General features: G+C 36.8%; 1 protein-coding gene across 1 annotated transcript in view; it reads right to left on the bottom strand.

Moving 5' to 3' along the window:
- Positions 1 to 428: 428 nt before the first annotated feature.
- The window catches only part of LSM12 (LSM12 homolog), a 28,739-nt gene continuing 15,846 nt past the window's right edge, over positions 429 to 13,321 (bottom strand). The window contains exons 3-5 of the mRNA XM_031966042.1: positions 6,515 to 6,624; positions 5,292 to 5,418; positions 429 to 2,128 (exon numbers count right to left, since the gene is read on the bottom strand). Of these exons, the coding sequence (XP_031821902.1) occupies positions 2,036 to 2,128; positions 5,292 to 5,418; positions 6,515 to 6,624 (330 nt within the window). The 3' untranslated portion in view covers positions 429 to 2,035. The remainder of the gene's footprint in view (positions 2,129 to 5,291; positions 5,419 to 6,514; positions 6,625 to 13,321) is intronic.

Here is a 13,321-nt window from a genome sequence, read left to right as displayed (position 1 = left end):
ACAATATCTCTAATTTTTCTTCTCTGAACTAAATTTTCTCTTTTCCTTTCATTCTCTTTTACTGAATTTTCTGACCTTCCCATCAACCTTTTCATGTTTCTATTAGAATTCAAAATGGAGGCTCCAAACTCTAAAATACCTAACAGCAAATTACATTTGGAAGACTACTTCTTGATTCTTATGAGACATATAAATTCAAGCTTTTGTTAAACAACTTAACAAGCTATACTTGTGTATGTATATATATACACAATAAACTTCTGAAATGTTCTCAAATCACTTTCTCCTTATAACCAGACATTATGCACCAGAATATCCAGAAAGATTCTAGGGAAAGAAACAAAGGAGGCCTCTCTACATTGTTAAATCCCCTTCACTCCAATCCCCTCCCTAACCCCATGGCACACGCAAACCCACTGAGACATAGCTGATGGTTAAAAAATTTGGGTTTTATTGTTTTTGCTAAACAATACTAAAAAAAAATTATTTTTGAAGGCAGGGCTTGAATTATTTAGTTTTGATCCATTTATTTAAAAAAAAAAAAAAAAGAGGGGAAAGAGGGGAAGAGATCATGGCCATTTTTTTTTTTTTTTTTTTTTTTACAAACTAGTTTCATTCCCAGACTCTAGCCAGTTTCATGGAGGCTATGCACAACCCACTCTGTGCCTGATGGAAAAATAATAGCACACATCCCAATATCATTGCCCTGAGGCACATGAGAAAAGGAGTGATAGTTAATTCTCAGCAGATTAACAATAGCCAGCCAAAGTGATGGGCTAAATTCCAGAAGCACCTAGGTTTTTAGACAATTTGCTGAGCCCAAACTGTCATCAAATAGTAAAGAGAAAGAAAAAGGGAGTCTGGAAATTACTCGAGATATTCCTGGACCAGAAAATTTGCAAAGTCAGTAAGAGAGAAACCAGAAGGATAGGGATAATCTAGGGTGGAATGAGATAGGGACAAGAGGCTATTATCCCAGGTCACTTGGAAGAATTTGCCATTCAAGCAGGAGATGAAATATGCCATGCAAGATGATCCTTGCAGAGGACAAGAGAATCAACAGTTGTATCTCCAGTCTACCAGGGAATGTTGAGATTTATTTCTAGTACCATGAAGTAGGATAAAGGGAGAGAATTTTAGAGTTTCAGGAAACATGAGAAATTCCAGCCCAAGTAAACAGCTAGAATACTCACACTTAAAAAGGTAAGATACCATGAATCCTCCTTCCCTCAAACCCTGCATTTCATCTACAAATACCCAACACTTCAAAAGCTGGCAAGAGATTCTGGGACTAGGCCAAGTTGGTTACCTTGCTAAGGGGCTTTTTTTTTTTTGTGGGGGAGGAAGGTTGGAGGGGGGTGGGGAATAGAGGTGGATTGGGCCATGATCTAATATAGAGACCTGCAAGAAGCAGAAAATATTTAGAGAACATTTTAATATATATTTTCATATATATATTTAAAGATAAGAAAAATAAAACTAATTCAAGCCATGCCCTGTGCAAAAAAAAATTAAAGTGAGGCACCTATTTGCTGTTCTGGCCTCAACACAAATATCACAGTCAGCTTGTTATTTTTATTTCAGAACGGAAGATGTCAAAGTTTCTCCCATTTGCTCAGAAGGCAAGTATAACCACTTATAAAAACAGAATGGCAGGGAATAGAGTAAGAGAAAAAAGTCAGGGTGAAAGGACAAAGAGGAAAGGGTACAGAGTATTTTCAAAAATAAAATTAACAAGATGACTGTTCCAGGAGAGAAAAAAGAAAAAAGAAAAAAAAAAAAAAAAAAAAACATGGTAGACAAAACAAGTCTGTTAGTCAAGTAATGATTCAACTTTTAAATTATTCTCTCGTTCTTTTGTTGTTTTTTGTTCAAGTCTAAGGTTTGGAATTGTTAGCCCTTCATTAAAAAGAGCTAACGGGAAATAAAGGAATTCCCTCCCCTCCCCCGGCCTGCCTCCGATGAAGACGCCAATGTCGCCTCCCTCCTCTGCTGGATGTTGAAAGAGTCCCCCAAGTGTGCGGGGTGTGGGGACTCAGGATGACAGAGCGGCCTCCTTCTGTGTCTGCTGTGCTTGTGAACGCTGCATTACCTTTTGGCTTTCCACATCTCTAAAATGTTTCTCAACCTGCAAGAAACCAGCAATAAGGAAGAGGATGGAAAGAGGAAATACCTCTCACAGATTCAGCTTAAATACTGTTGCTGCCCATACTGGACTTGTCAGCTACTGCTTTAATGAGATGTATTCATTCTTGCCTCCCTTTAACCCAAAGATGAGCAGGAAAGAGGGAAAACATTCAGTGCAATTCCAATATGCAATTTCATGGAAAAGAACTTGAATCTATAAGCTTTTGAAATTTGGGGAGGTCATCCCCCAAAGGGGAAATAGCATGCTCTCATTGCCACTATTACTACTATAGATACTCAAGAGTGAGCAGGGTCTTGTACTATTACGATTTTTTATATCTAGTATTTTATTTGACCTCCTTCTAAGGAGAGACTTATAAACAGTATGGCCTCAATCAGGGAAGTTGGGTACTTATCTTAAAGGGTCAAGACATAGCATAGCAGTGACTAAAACGTCTTACCACCAATCCAGGTCTTCCTCAATATTCTGTACCCCCCCCACACACCAAAGTAACAGTGTCAATTCAGGAATTAAAAGAATATGACTTAGAACAATGCTGACTGTTCATTTCAATTAACAGACATTTATTATGTAGGTGACTCTGTGCAAGGCTCTGTGTTAGGCACTGACAGATACAGGCTTATTTCCTATGCATTCTAAATAGCACAGAAGATGACAGGTAGACAAACTAAAATATAGACTAGATGAGGTAATGTATAAGTACAGAGAAGAGATACAAAGTGCTATGAGATAACTAAGGAGGAAACGATTATTTCCCCTGGAACATGGATCAGGAGCAATATTTGGAAGGAAATAGGGAGAACATATTCAGGGGAACAGTAGTACAATTTGAATCAAGCAAAATATATTTTTAAAAATACTCTTAAGAGGCAAGACTAGAAAGTCTTGAATAGCAGGATAAAGTTTAGATTTCATTCAACTGCCAATAGAAAGCCATTGAAATTTTGAAGAAAGTGATCAACTATATTAGGAAAATTACTCACCATATAATTCAGTTTGGATTGGAAAGCAGGGGAAAGGGGAGACCAGTAAGAAAACTATATGATAGTATATGGAAGAGTTACTCTAATGTCTACAAGTTAGTAATTAACACTGACCATTCCAAATAAAGAGGGCACAGCCAGCTATTTGACTTAGTCCAAAAGGGCTAATAGCCTTACTCGGTCAACAAGGATTTATTAAGCATAGTATGTCAGGCATTATACTAAGCACTGGGAGCCAAGGAAAGATGAAAGAGGGTCCCTAATCCCAAGAAACTTATAATCCCAGTGAAGGAGACAACATGCAGATAACTACATTATATAACATATATACAGCATAAATAGAATGGTCCAGGAAAGGCTTCTTGCAGAGGACAGGATTTCAGCCAAGGAAACCAGGAAGAAGAGATGATGATTCTAGTTAAAAAGGCAAGAGTCAAGAAATGGAGTGTTGAGTATGAGCAACAATAGTCCACTGTACAATCAGTTCTGCTATAACTCGACATGTGGTCCCAAAAAGCATTGCATTATGAAAACTTGGGACAATAAAAAAACTACAAGGCTTACAGGGAAAATGGTTTTAGGGCACAATGGGATAAAACTCAAAAACTTTGTCAGTGAACCATAATAAAAGGATATAAACCTAATAAAAATGGCAGTTCAATATTAGACATATTAAATGGTTAAAAAATACAAGAATGCTATAATAGTGATAGTACCATGGTCTCCAGGTGTTCTTAGCCTCCCTGCTGTAATCCTACAAGATTAGCAAGACAAAAATCAAGTTGGGGGTGGGGAATGACCCAAAGGCCATGGCAAATGACTGGAGCATGAGAAGATTAAAGACCAGTCCTTCTCTACCCACAGTTCCTACTGTACCAGAAGATATACAATAAATATAATGCTATACCTTGAAACACCTGGTGCTCGTCCAAGGAGTGGGAATTAGAAGGGTTGCAGCCTGTGAGTAATTATGAAGTGCAGTTTTCTTCATTCTTGCTATTTCTCATATACAAATTCAAATTTTGGGTTATGTTCAAAATGCTACCTAATACATCAATCCCATTGGAACAAATTTACGTTTTTAAAACAAGTGTTATAGCAGAAGTGACTATAACTGAATCACAGAATCAGTAGAGAGGAGTAAAGTATAAAAAAAGACTGGAAAGATAGGAAGTGGTCAGATTGTAAAGGGTTTTAAAAGTCAAAATAATGGATTTTATATTTGATTCTGGAAAAATAGCATTTATTACACAAAGTGCTGGTATAGTTACACTTGCTTTTTAGGAAAATTATTTTGACAGCCAAATGAAGTATGAACTAGAGTCAAGAGATGTGAAGCAGGGAGATCAAACAAAAGGTACTTTTGCACTACACCAGACACGAGTTGATAGAGAACCAGACATGAGTGGTAATTGCATGAGTGAAAGAAAGAAAAGTTTACAAGAGATGTTGTATAGGTAGAAATAACACTTGGCAACAGATTACATGTATGTGGATTGAGGGTACAAAAAACATTCAAGAGGACACTAAAATTGTAAGCCGGGGTGACTTTTGACTGTTTAGTTCCTCACTCCTTCCCTGACTTCCCCAGCTGGCCATAATCTCCTATCTCGGAATTGTGAATTCCTACAGCACTTCATTCACATTTCTAGTTATTCTATCATGTCCTATATTATAATTATTTGTGTAACAAATCTTATATGATCTCCTTTACTAAACAATAAGCTTTATAAAGACTGTAAGATAGGGATCTTCCTTCTGCATCTCCACAAACAGCTAGCACAGAGCATTGCACACAGCAGCCACAAACACTGACTGAATAAATAAATGAATGGATGAAGATAGTTTTAATGGCAAATGGTTTGATCCCAGTTCTACAACAATGGATACTGTAGAGCTAGTTGAGGAGACAAAGAATCCTCTTCGACACAAAGGTTCTTACTGAACTCCTTATGAGCTGCTACTCACCCTGGATGTTTATAAAGAATATGTGGCATGAAAGTAAAAGGCATAACAAGAAGTTGATCTTAAGTAGCAGGACGTGCAAAGAAACATGCAAAAGCAGCAGTTGCTATTTTACTACATGATTCTGTCATTGAAGTAGGAAAATGAATGCTGAGGAATCATCCTCCAGCCAGGGTCACATTCCTTGTACTTACTATTTTTCGTACGTGGCTCAGTGCACTCCCTTCTTTGCCTTTACAGTTTTCCACTTGATAGGGAGGTGCAATAACAACTTCTTCCATTACTACAATGTTTTTTTCTTGCCATTTACAGTCCTTAATGCTGGGAGAGGGAGAAGAGAAAAGGTGAAATCCCATTTCATTGTCAAGTATACCATTCTTTACTCCCAAGAACACCCTCCTAAAGGAATGGGCCCAAGAGATACCAGACTACCAGCTACAAAAACGTAAAGAAAAGGATGGCTATTGAACACTTGCTCATCACTATACATTAAAATTAACGAATGTAACACCAAACAAACAAAAGTGAGGCTCGGGGAAGCCACTCTACAGTCTGAGTGACACAAAGAGTGTTAGAAAATTGTGTTCCCCAGAGAGACTCACTTGCCTGATGGTTGTAGATTCACAACTCCAAACCAAGCTCAGATTCAAACAAAAGCTAGACTTGAGCTGCTGGATCCAATTTAGCAGTCCAGAGAGTCCTAGAGGGAGACAATTCCTCTCATAGCAAAAGAGCTACGATCTCATATCTTGATAAACTCCAACATGGTCATCTGACCTGGCCAGGTGACAGGCCTTATGTATCAAATGGCTGGACAATGGACCAGAATTACATGAGAATCCTAACAGAGGCTCCTTCACATACCTGTAAATGCTCAGATTCTTAAAGCTTGGCCTCATGACAACAGTGATGCCAGCTGCCATCTGTGAGTTCAAGCTCTGGCATTTAAAAGGAGCAGGTGAAGATAGCATGAAGGGAGAAGGCATAGTATTTTCATCTTTTCAACAGGGACCTAGTGGAACGTCAAATGACTTCTGCTGTGGCAAAAGGTCTTGTGGAGCAGTAACAAGGGTATTCCCTTCAATGGAACAATGACAGCAAAATCTGTACTCCTCCACTACTTATAAAGAGAAAGTAATAATGAGAGGAGTTGTTATGCTTTAAGAAAAAATTTTTTTTAAAAAGCAACAGCTCCTTTTATCTTTTTAGGGAAAGGCACCATGGAGATAGAAAAGAAAAAGCTCAGATCCCCAGATTCGACCTATGGGTCACAAGACCCTGTCTTTTAAGTTCAGATAACCTAAAAGACTGCAAAGAGATGGCATGGCTAAGTATTTGACAGAGATCACCTCTGAGAAAGAGCAAAAAATTAGAAAAGATGCTAGCCTCCACCCACTCCCCTTCAGCAACCACTTACGTCTTATGAATGGTCTGGAAAAGCTGTTGTCCCTCCAGAGAGACACCAGCACTAATTGCATAGGCCTGGCTCAGCTTCTCCTCTTTCTCTGTTCGAGCTTTGCTGGCAAGCTGAGAAACAGAAAGAAGAAAAAATTTAGGAAGACATTTGATTCAGTTCTCCCCACTAGCGACAATTAACATGCTGAAATTAAGTTAAAACAAGGCTAAAAAAGATTGGCTTAGGTGGTATTTTTCTACCAACAAAGAAAACCAAGCAGGCAACCTTGCAGAGAAGAAAACGAAAATATCCTCATGCTTAAGCCAGAAATATTAGTTGCTTTTCTAGTTTTGATTCTTAACATGTAGTGTAACAATACAATAACCTTCAGATGTAAAAATTGGAACCTATGAAGTCCCCTTTTGGCCAACTCCATAACTTGTGTTTACATGAAGAAGTCTGAGCCCACAAAACTGTTAGAAATGTTGATTTATAAAACAAATAAAAATTCCTCAACAATAAAAAAGCTTGAACTCCACTATTTCTATACCCCATTTGTCTTCTTCTGATGGAACAGAAACTAGGTAAGAAACAATACACAGTACAGATTATGACCTCTTGGGGCAGTTTTTATCTATACATGAATTTTCCATATTTTCAATCCAAGGATAACTTAACCTAAATACCAAAAATATTTTTGGTCCCACTTTCATACTATCAGCTAGTGTAGTGCAAAGTCCCAAAGATGCAAAAACTCACTTTAACAAGTCAAAATACATCTGGAAATTCTACCAAGAAAAAGCATGTTCTAAAAAACAATTTTGGCTTATTTCTCATTTTGCATTACTCCCTTCACTATTCCTTTTCATATTTATAAAGGACTTAAGCACCTGGCACATATTACATACTTAATAAATGCTTTTTCCTTCCCATTAACATGGCTAAACAATAGTTAACTGTACTGATACTATTACTGATATTAATAAACCTATAAGGCTTATACAAAGATTGTTCCTTTTCATCTCCAGAAAGTCAACTTCTTAAAAGACAGGGGATGCTGAAGCTGCATTGTGCACACAGTGCCTTTGAGATTAGAATCTTCAAATAACATAAATTACACCTGGGAATACAATTTCATTATTGCAGTCTCAGTCTTTCTTCAAAAGTACAACTCTTGCACAATAACAGAAGAGTCCAAAAAAAAAAAAAAACACCTAAAATATCTAATTCTTCATAGCAAAAACACACACAAAAAAGTTAAGGCTGACATGGAGATCCCTAAAGAAAACATTCACCCTCAGGTTTCAAGAACCACTGTCCCTGTCCCCTTGTCTACTCCCACAAGTAGACCCCACACCTGCTACCTGAGTCTCAAAGGCAATTTATTACAACTCAGAGCAAGGGAAGTTCTATCAAAAAACTTGCTTATTTCTTGACTTGTCGATTTGGATAAATGCATAGCATTTCAAGTTGAAAGAAATAGGGAAGAAAAAAGAACAAATACTATAGTAGTCAAAGACCTGCAATACTGTACATATCTTTTCAAGTCTTTTTATGCTATTTTTGACCCAATAGAAAGTAGCTTTAAAGAAACAAGCAAATAAGGCAGACATCACTCCATAGGCCTGGCAAAAATAGCAGGAAGAGAGGCTCATGGCTTCTGAAACAATTTCTATGAAAGAGATTCTGGTATAATATTTTCAGCAACAGCAAAATAGTCTTCAGTCACTAAAACAACCCAGAGGAGGAAATCCATTCTGCTGGACTTTCCAACCTACCTCTTAGAAACAGAAGATTCCAAGAAAAGAAATAAAGACCATAAATGGAAAGAATACAAGGGCTGCAAAAGTAACATAGTAGGGCTCCCTAATGAGATCCCAGAACAGCTAGAAGAAAGGAGGGAGGGGAGGGAAGAATGACTGTACAGATGTCTACCACGTTAGCAAGCATAATCCAGTCTCTCATTTTCAACAGTCCAAACTTCCTTCAAAAATGTTTACTGCAGAAAAACAAAATCACCCAACACTGAACCAGATGAAAGCTGTTTCTGACAAGATTATGCTGACTATATAATTTGAGTATGTATGTAGTCTGGGGATATGAGTGAGCAGCTTGAAAACACTAAAACCAATCCTTTTCAGAGACTCTATCCCAAACATGTTTAAGAAATGCTAGCAAAAAAAAAAAAAAAAAAAAAAAAAACTATTAATAAACTTTTGTCAATTTAGTCAAATGAAGCAAAGGCTGAGTGAAGAGTAGACAAATTTCAAAATATAAGAAAGGATGTTTTGGAGGTGAAGGGGAGTGGCAAAATGAGTTTAATATCTATCAGAAAATAGATAGACTGAATTTAAATCTCAATAAGTGCTTTAGATTAGACATTAATAACAGTCTGACAAACTAGGTGCAAACTATACTTTTAAAGAAAAAAGAAAATATCTGTGAGACTTTAAGCAAAGCTCTGACTAAATAACCTCTACTCTTTTCTATCGCTCAGATTTGAATTCATCCTAAATACTGATAGGTAATGGGGTCCATAGAAGAACCATTAGAATTCAATTCATTATGGGCTAAGTATTTGGGCTTATTTTTGTTTTCCCAATCTCAATTATCAGGCAGACTGTCCCCCCTACCCCTATCTTCAGTCTCTCCAGATCTACTGCTGCCTACAATAAAAAAAAAAAAAATTTTAACTATGATCCTCTCATTCTACTGACCTGGAACTTCTACTTCCTTTCAAATCCAAAGGCCTAAACTTATCTATATTCATTGGCATAACTTTGTCTATAACTCAGTTATCACCCCACTTCTTCTGACTCGAAAATCAACTGAAAACGTGAGTACCACATTAGCAGGCAGAAGACAGCATGTGCGGTCTCCAAAAATCACTAATGATCTTTTTGCCCGCTCAGATGGCCTCTTCTTAGTCCTTTTTCTTAACTTTTCTGCAGCATTTGACATTATTGAACACACTCTCCTCCTGGAACTCTTTCTTGGTTCTTACCTACCTGCCTGACTGCGCTATCTTTCTCTGACATCAGAGGCTCCCCTGTGTTTAATTATCATCTCTATACAGAAGACTCCCAGATCTATATATCCAGCCCTAGTCTCTCCCCTGAGCTTTAATCTCCTATCTTCAAATGGATATCTCATGGGTGTCATTATCTTCTCTGCTAAATTCACTCATCCCAATTTCCCTATTTCTGTTGAGAGTACCACCAATCCTCCAGTCAGCCAGACTCACCATTTCAGTATTTTCTTCAATTTCTAACTCACCCTAACCTGACCTACACATGTCTTACTGATTGTCTTGTCATTTCTACCTGTACAACATTATGTTCACTCCCTTCTTTCTTCTCACACTGCAACTTTCCTAATTCAGGTCATTGTCACTTCTTGTGCTGACTAATAAAATAGCTCCTAATTGGTCTCCCTCTGCCACAAGTCTCTCCCCACTCCAATTCACACCCCCCCCCCAAAAAACTACTAATATGATTTTCCTAAAGCACAGGCACAACCATAAATGCAATAAATTCCAACAGATTCCCATGGTCTCTAGGAGCAAAAGAAAACTCCTCTACTTTATCTGTTAATCCTTCACAATCTGACCCCAAACTACTTTTCTAATCTTATTTGACTTTATTTCCCTACTGGCACTCTACACTTCAGTAAAACTGGACTATTCCTCTACAATAAAACAGTGCATCTCCCATTTCTAGCCTATAATGCACTTCTTCCTTACCTTTACCTTCTTCTCATTCCCAAATTCTTTCAAAACTGTACTCAGTACCATTCCCAAGAAGGCTTTTATTGACTGTCCCAGTTGGTAGTGCTCTCCAACAACAAAAAACTCTAACACTCTAACACTCTCTCTCTCTCTCTCTCTCTCTCTCTCTCTCTCTCTCTCTCACACACACACACACACACACACACACACACACACACACACACAAACTCTTCTCTGATAAAATGTAAGTTCCTTAATGGCAGAGACTTTTTTTTTTGTCTTTGTATCTCTATAGCAACATAATGCATAGCATATAGTATATATTAACTAAATGCTGATTGACCGAACACTTCTGGAATGATATGCTCATCATCAGAAAACTTTATTGACTTTCAAGATACCTGAACAACACTGATTTTCTTCTATTAATTCAAATAATACAAAGATATCAAAGATATAAATTTTAAGAACTGGAAGAAACTTTGGAGACTCTTTCAGATTATCTACTCTGGCCTCATTTTATAAAGGAAACAGATACTAAAATTCAATATCAATCTCTTGAAGTATTTGCCACCCAAATAATGTTAAATTGGGGAGAGATTTCCTTTCACTTTATGGCTGCAAATCAATCCTTTTTCTGATCACTAGCTAAAATAATACTATGGGCAACAGGAGGAGCAGATGTCAATTCAGAACCTCTAGCAACCTGTTCTATAACCTGTTTTAATTGACTTCCTTCTCCTCTAATATACCTGAAAGGTTTGCTATTAATACTATGGTGGAATGCATTTTTACTATTTAGAGTTCAACAACAGTGATCAAGGGACAAGAAAATCTCTAGGCAGAAAAAAAAAATTGTTTCCCAAGAATGAAACTGTTGTAAACATTACTACACAGACAGAACTTTTAAATAATGTGTTCTTGAAAAATTGTACCCGAGTACTGCATCATAAGAAATGAAAAAAGGGCAAAGCATAAAAAACAACTTGAAAAATGTAATAACTGATCAATGCAATGACCAATTGGGACTACAGATAACTAATAACTAATGATACACTTCCACCTTTTAGCAGAGAGATTAAATGAAGCATGTTATCAGAGAGAGACAATAAATTAATCTGTTTTGCATGGCTATACTTGTTTGTTACAATGGAAGGCTTTTTTGAGAGGCAGCAGTGAGTGATAAAAAAAGATAAAAATTTAAAAATAAAGAAAAGTAATGATAGTTCATAGAAGAACAAAGATAAATGAATGTTGGTAAAATTACATTAAAATTTATTATTAAATAAATTTACTAAGTGGTATGCAATAGTCATAATTTCACATACAATCCTTTTTTATATTGAGTTTTTCTTGTAAATGTAAATATTTATGTGTTGATATTTGTTAACAAAACAAAAAAAATTAGTAAAAATAAATTGTGTCAAATAAGTTGTGACTAAATTATTTCTGTAAATAAATCAAATAATCACTGCCTAATTTCTGTGTTTATAGATTCAGGATTTTACTATGAAATACACCTACATGATTTCCTCAGTTCATTAGCTTAACTTTTAAGCTATATTGCCAAACTAACTTGAAAAAGAGAAACTCTTGTTCTTGGAAGAAAAATTAAATGATTTAGTTACAACTTCGTAAGGCAAGCCTCACACAGATATAAAACTAGAAGGGACTTTGGGAGATTATCTAGTCTACCACCTTCATATTATAGATGAGGAAACAAGAGGCTCAAAGAAGTTAAATAACCTGCCAAAAGTTACAAAGTGTCGGATCTGGGATTTGAACCCAGATCACAGGATCATAGATTAGAAAGGTCATCTCACTGTACAATTGAGGACACTCTGACTCCAGAACCCATTATACTTTCTAGAATACAACATGGATCAGGATTCTATGAACAATATTTGGCACATTTTTTCAATGCCAACCTTCTGGCTTATGTCACTTCCTAAATAGTATCCACATAAAAGATGCAGGCAACTTCAGAAAATGAGCACTATGGGCCTAGCAACCTGAGAAATGTAAAATATTTGTTACTGGCAGAATACAGCTTAATTGCAGGTACTCCCTAAACACTTGAACCTGAAGTTTCCTTTCATTTTGCAGGTGTCCCTAAGAAACCATTTAAGAATCTTCTTCCTTTTCTGCTAACCAACCCTTCTTTTAGTAGCAAAGAGAGAGCAGGAACTTGATACCAGGCATTTTAATATTCAAGATTCAAGTCACATGCAATTCCTATAAAACTAATAGAACAATCTCTTGTTCGATTCAGTAATTAGGAGAAAAGAAAACAACAAAAGACATATCCCTAGAAAGATATTCTGAAAGTTGGTCAGTAATTGATGACTAAATGATTTCAGCAATCCGGATGTAATGGGAAGGCAAACAGTACAGCAAAGTGGAAAGGTACCCAGATTTGGAGGCAAAGGGCCATAGTGGAAATCCTGTTCCTAGACTCTTATTGCCTATAACAACTTGAACAAGTCCCTTAATGTTTGAATCATAATAAAAGGGTTGAAGCAGTTGGCTTCGAAGGTCACACCAGGTCTGGATGTACAATCTCATTCATTATGCTTCAAGGAAATCAGAGACTTCACAGTTCAAAGGAAGAAGGGCCATCCCAAAGGAAACATGTTGAGTGTGGTCCTTAGATAAAGGCTCCAGAAGTCACCACAACTCTCTAAAAGTTGCTATAACTCAGGAAAAAAAAAGAAAAACTTAGGGTGACTAAAGAGAGTACATGATGGAGTCCACTTCAGTATCTGTTTCAATTCTGGGAAGAGGACTGTCTCTTGCTCCAAGTTTACAACATTCAGGATCTCAAGGGACTCATTCAACAGATCTAAAAATCTCACAATCTTTTTAGACATCAAATTCTTTAGTTTCATGTAGCTTGGGGCTTTAGTTATTCGCCACTGCTCTATTCTAATTTTTTTTTCCTGCAAAATTCCTTTTAAGTGTCTCAAAAGTGTCAGATCTTCAGTGCCACTTTCAGTCATCTCTTTCTGCATGTTCTTTTGCATTTCTACCAACCTTATATACTGAGCATGCACTTACCTTGTAAAGTAGTTTTTAATAATGCAACCTTTTTGATCAGAAAG

The sequence above is a fragment of the Sarcophilus harrisii genome, chromosome 4, assembly GCF_902635505.1.
Source record: "Sarcophilus harrisii chromosome 4, mSarHar1.11, whole genome shotgun sequence".
Taxonomy (NCBI): Eukaryota; Metazoa; Chordata; class Mammalia; order Dasyuromorphia; family Dasyuridae; genus Sarcophilus; species Sarcophilus harrisii.
This window is presented reverse-complemented; position numbering and strand designations above follow the sequence as displayed.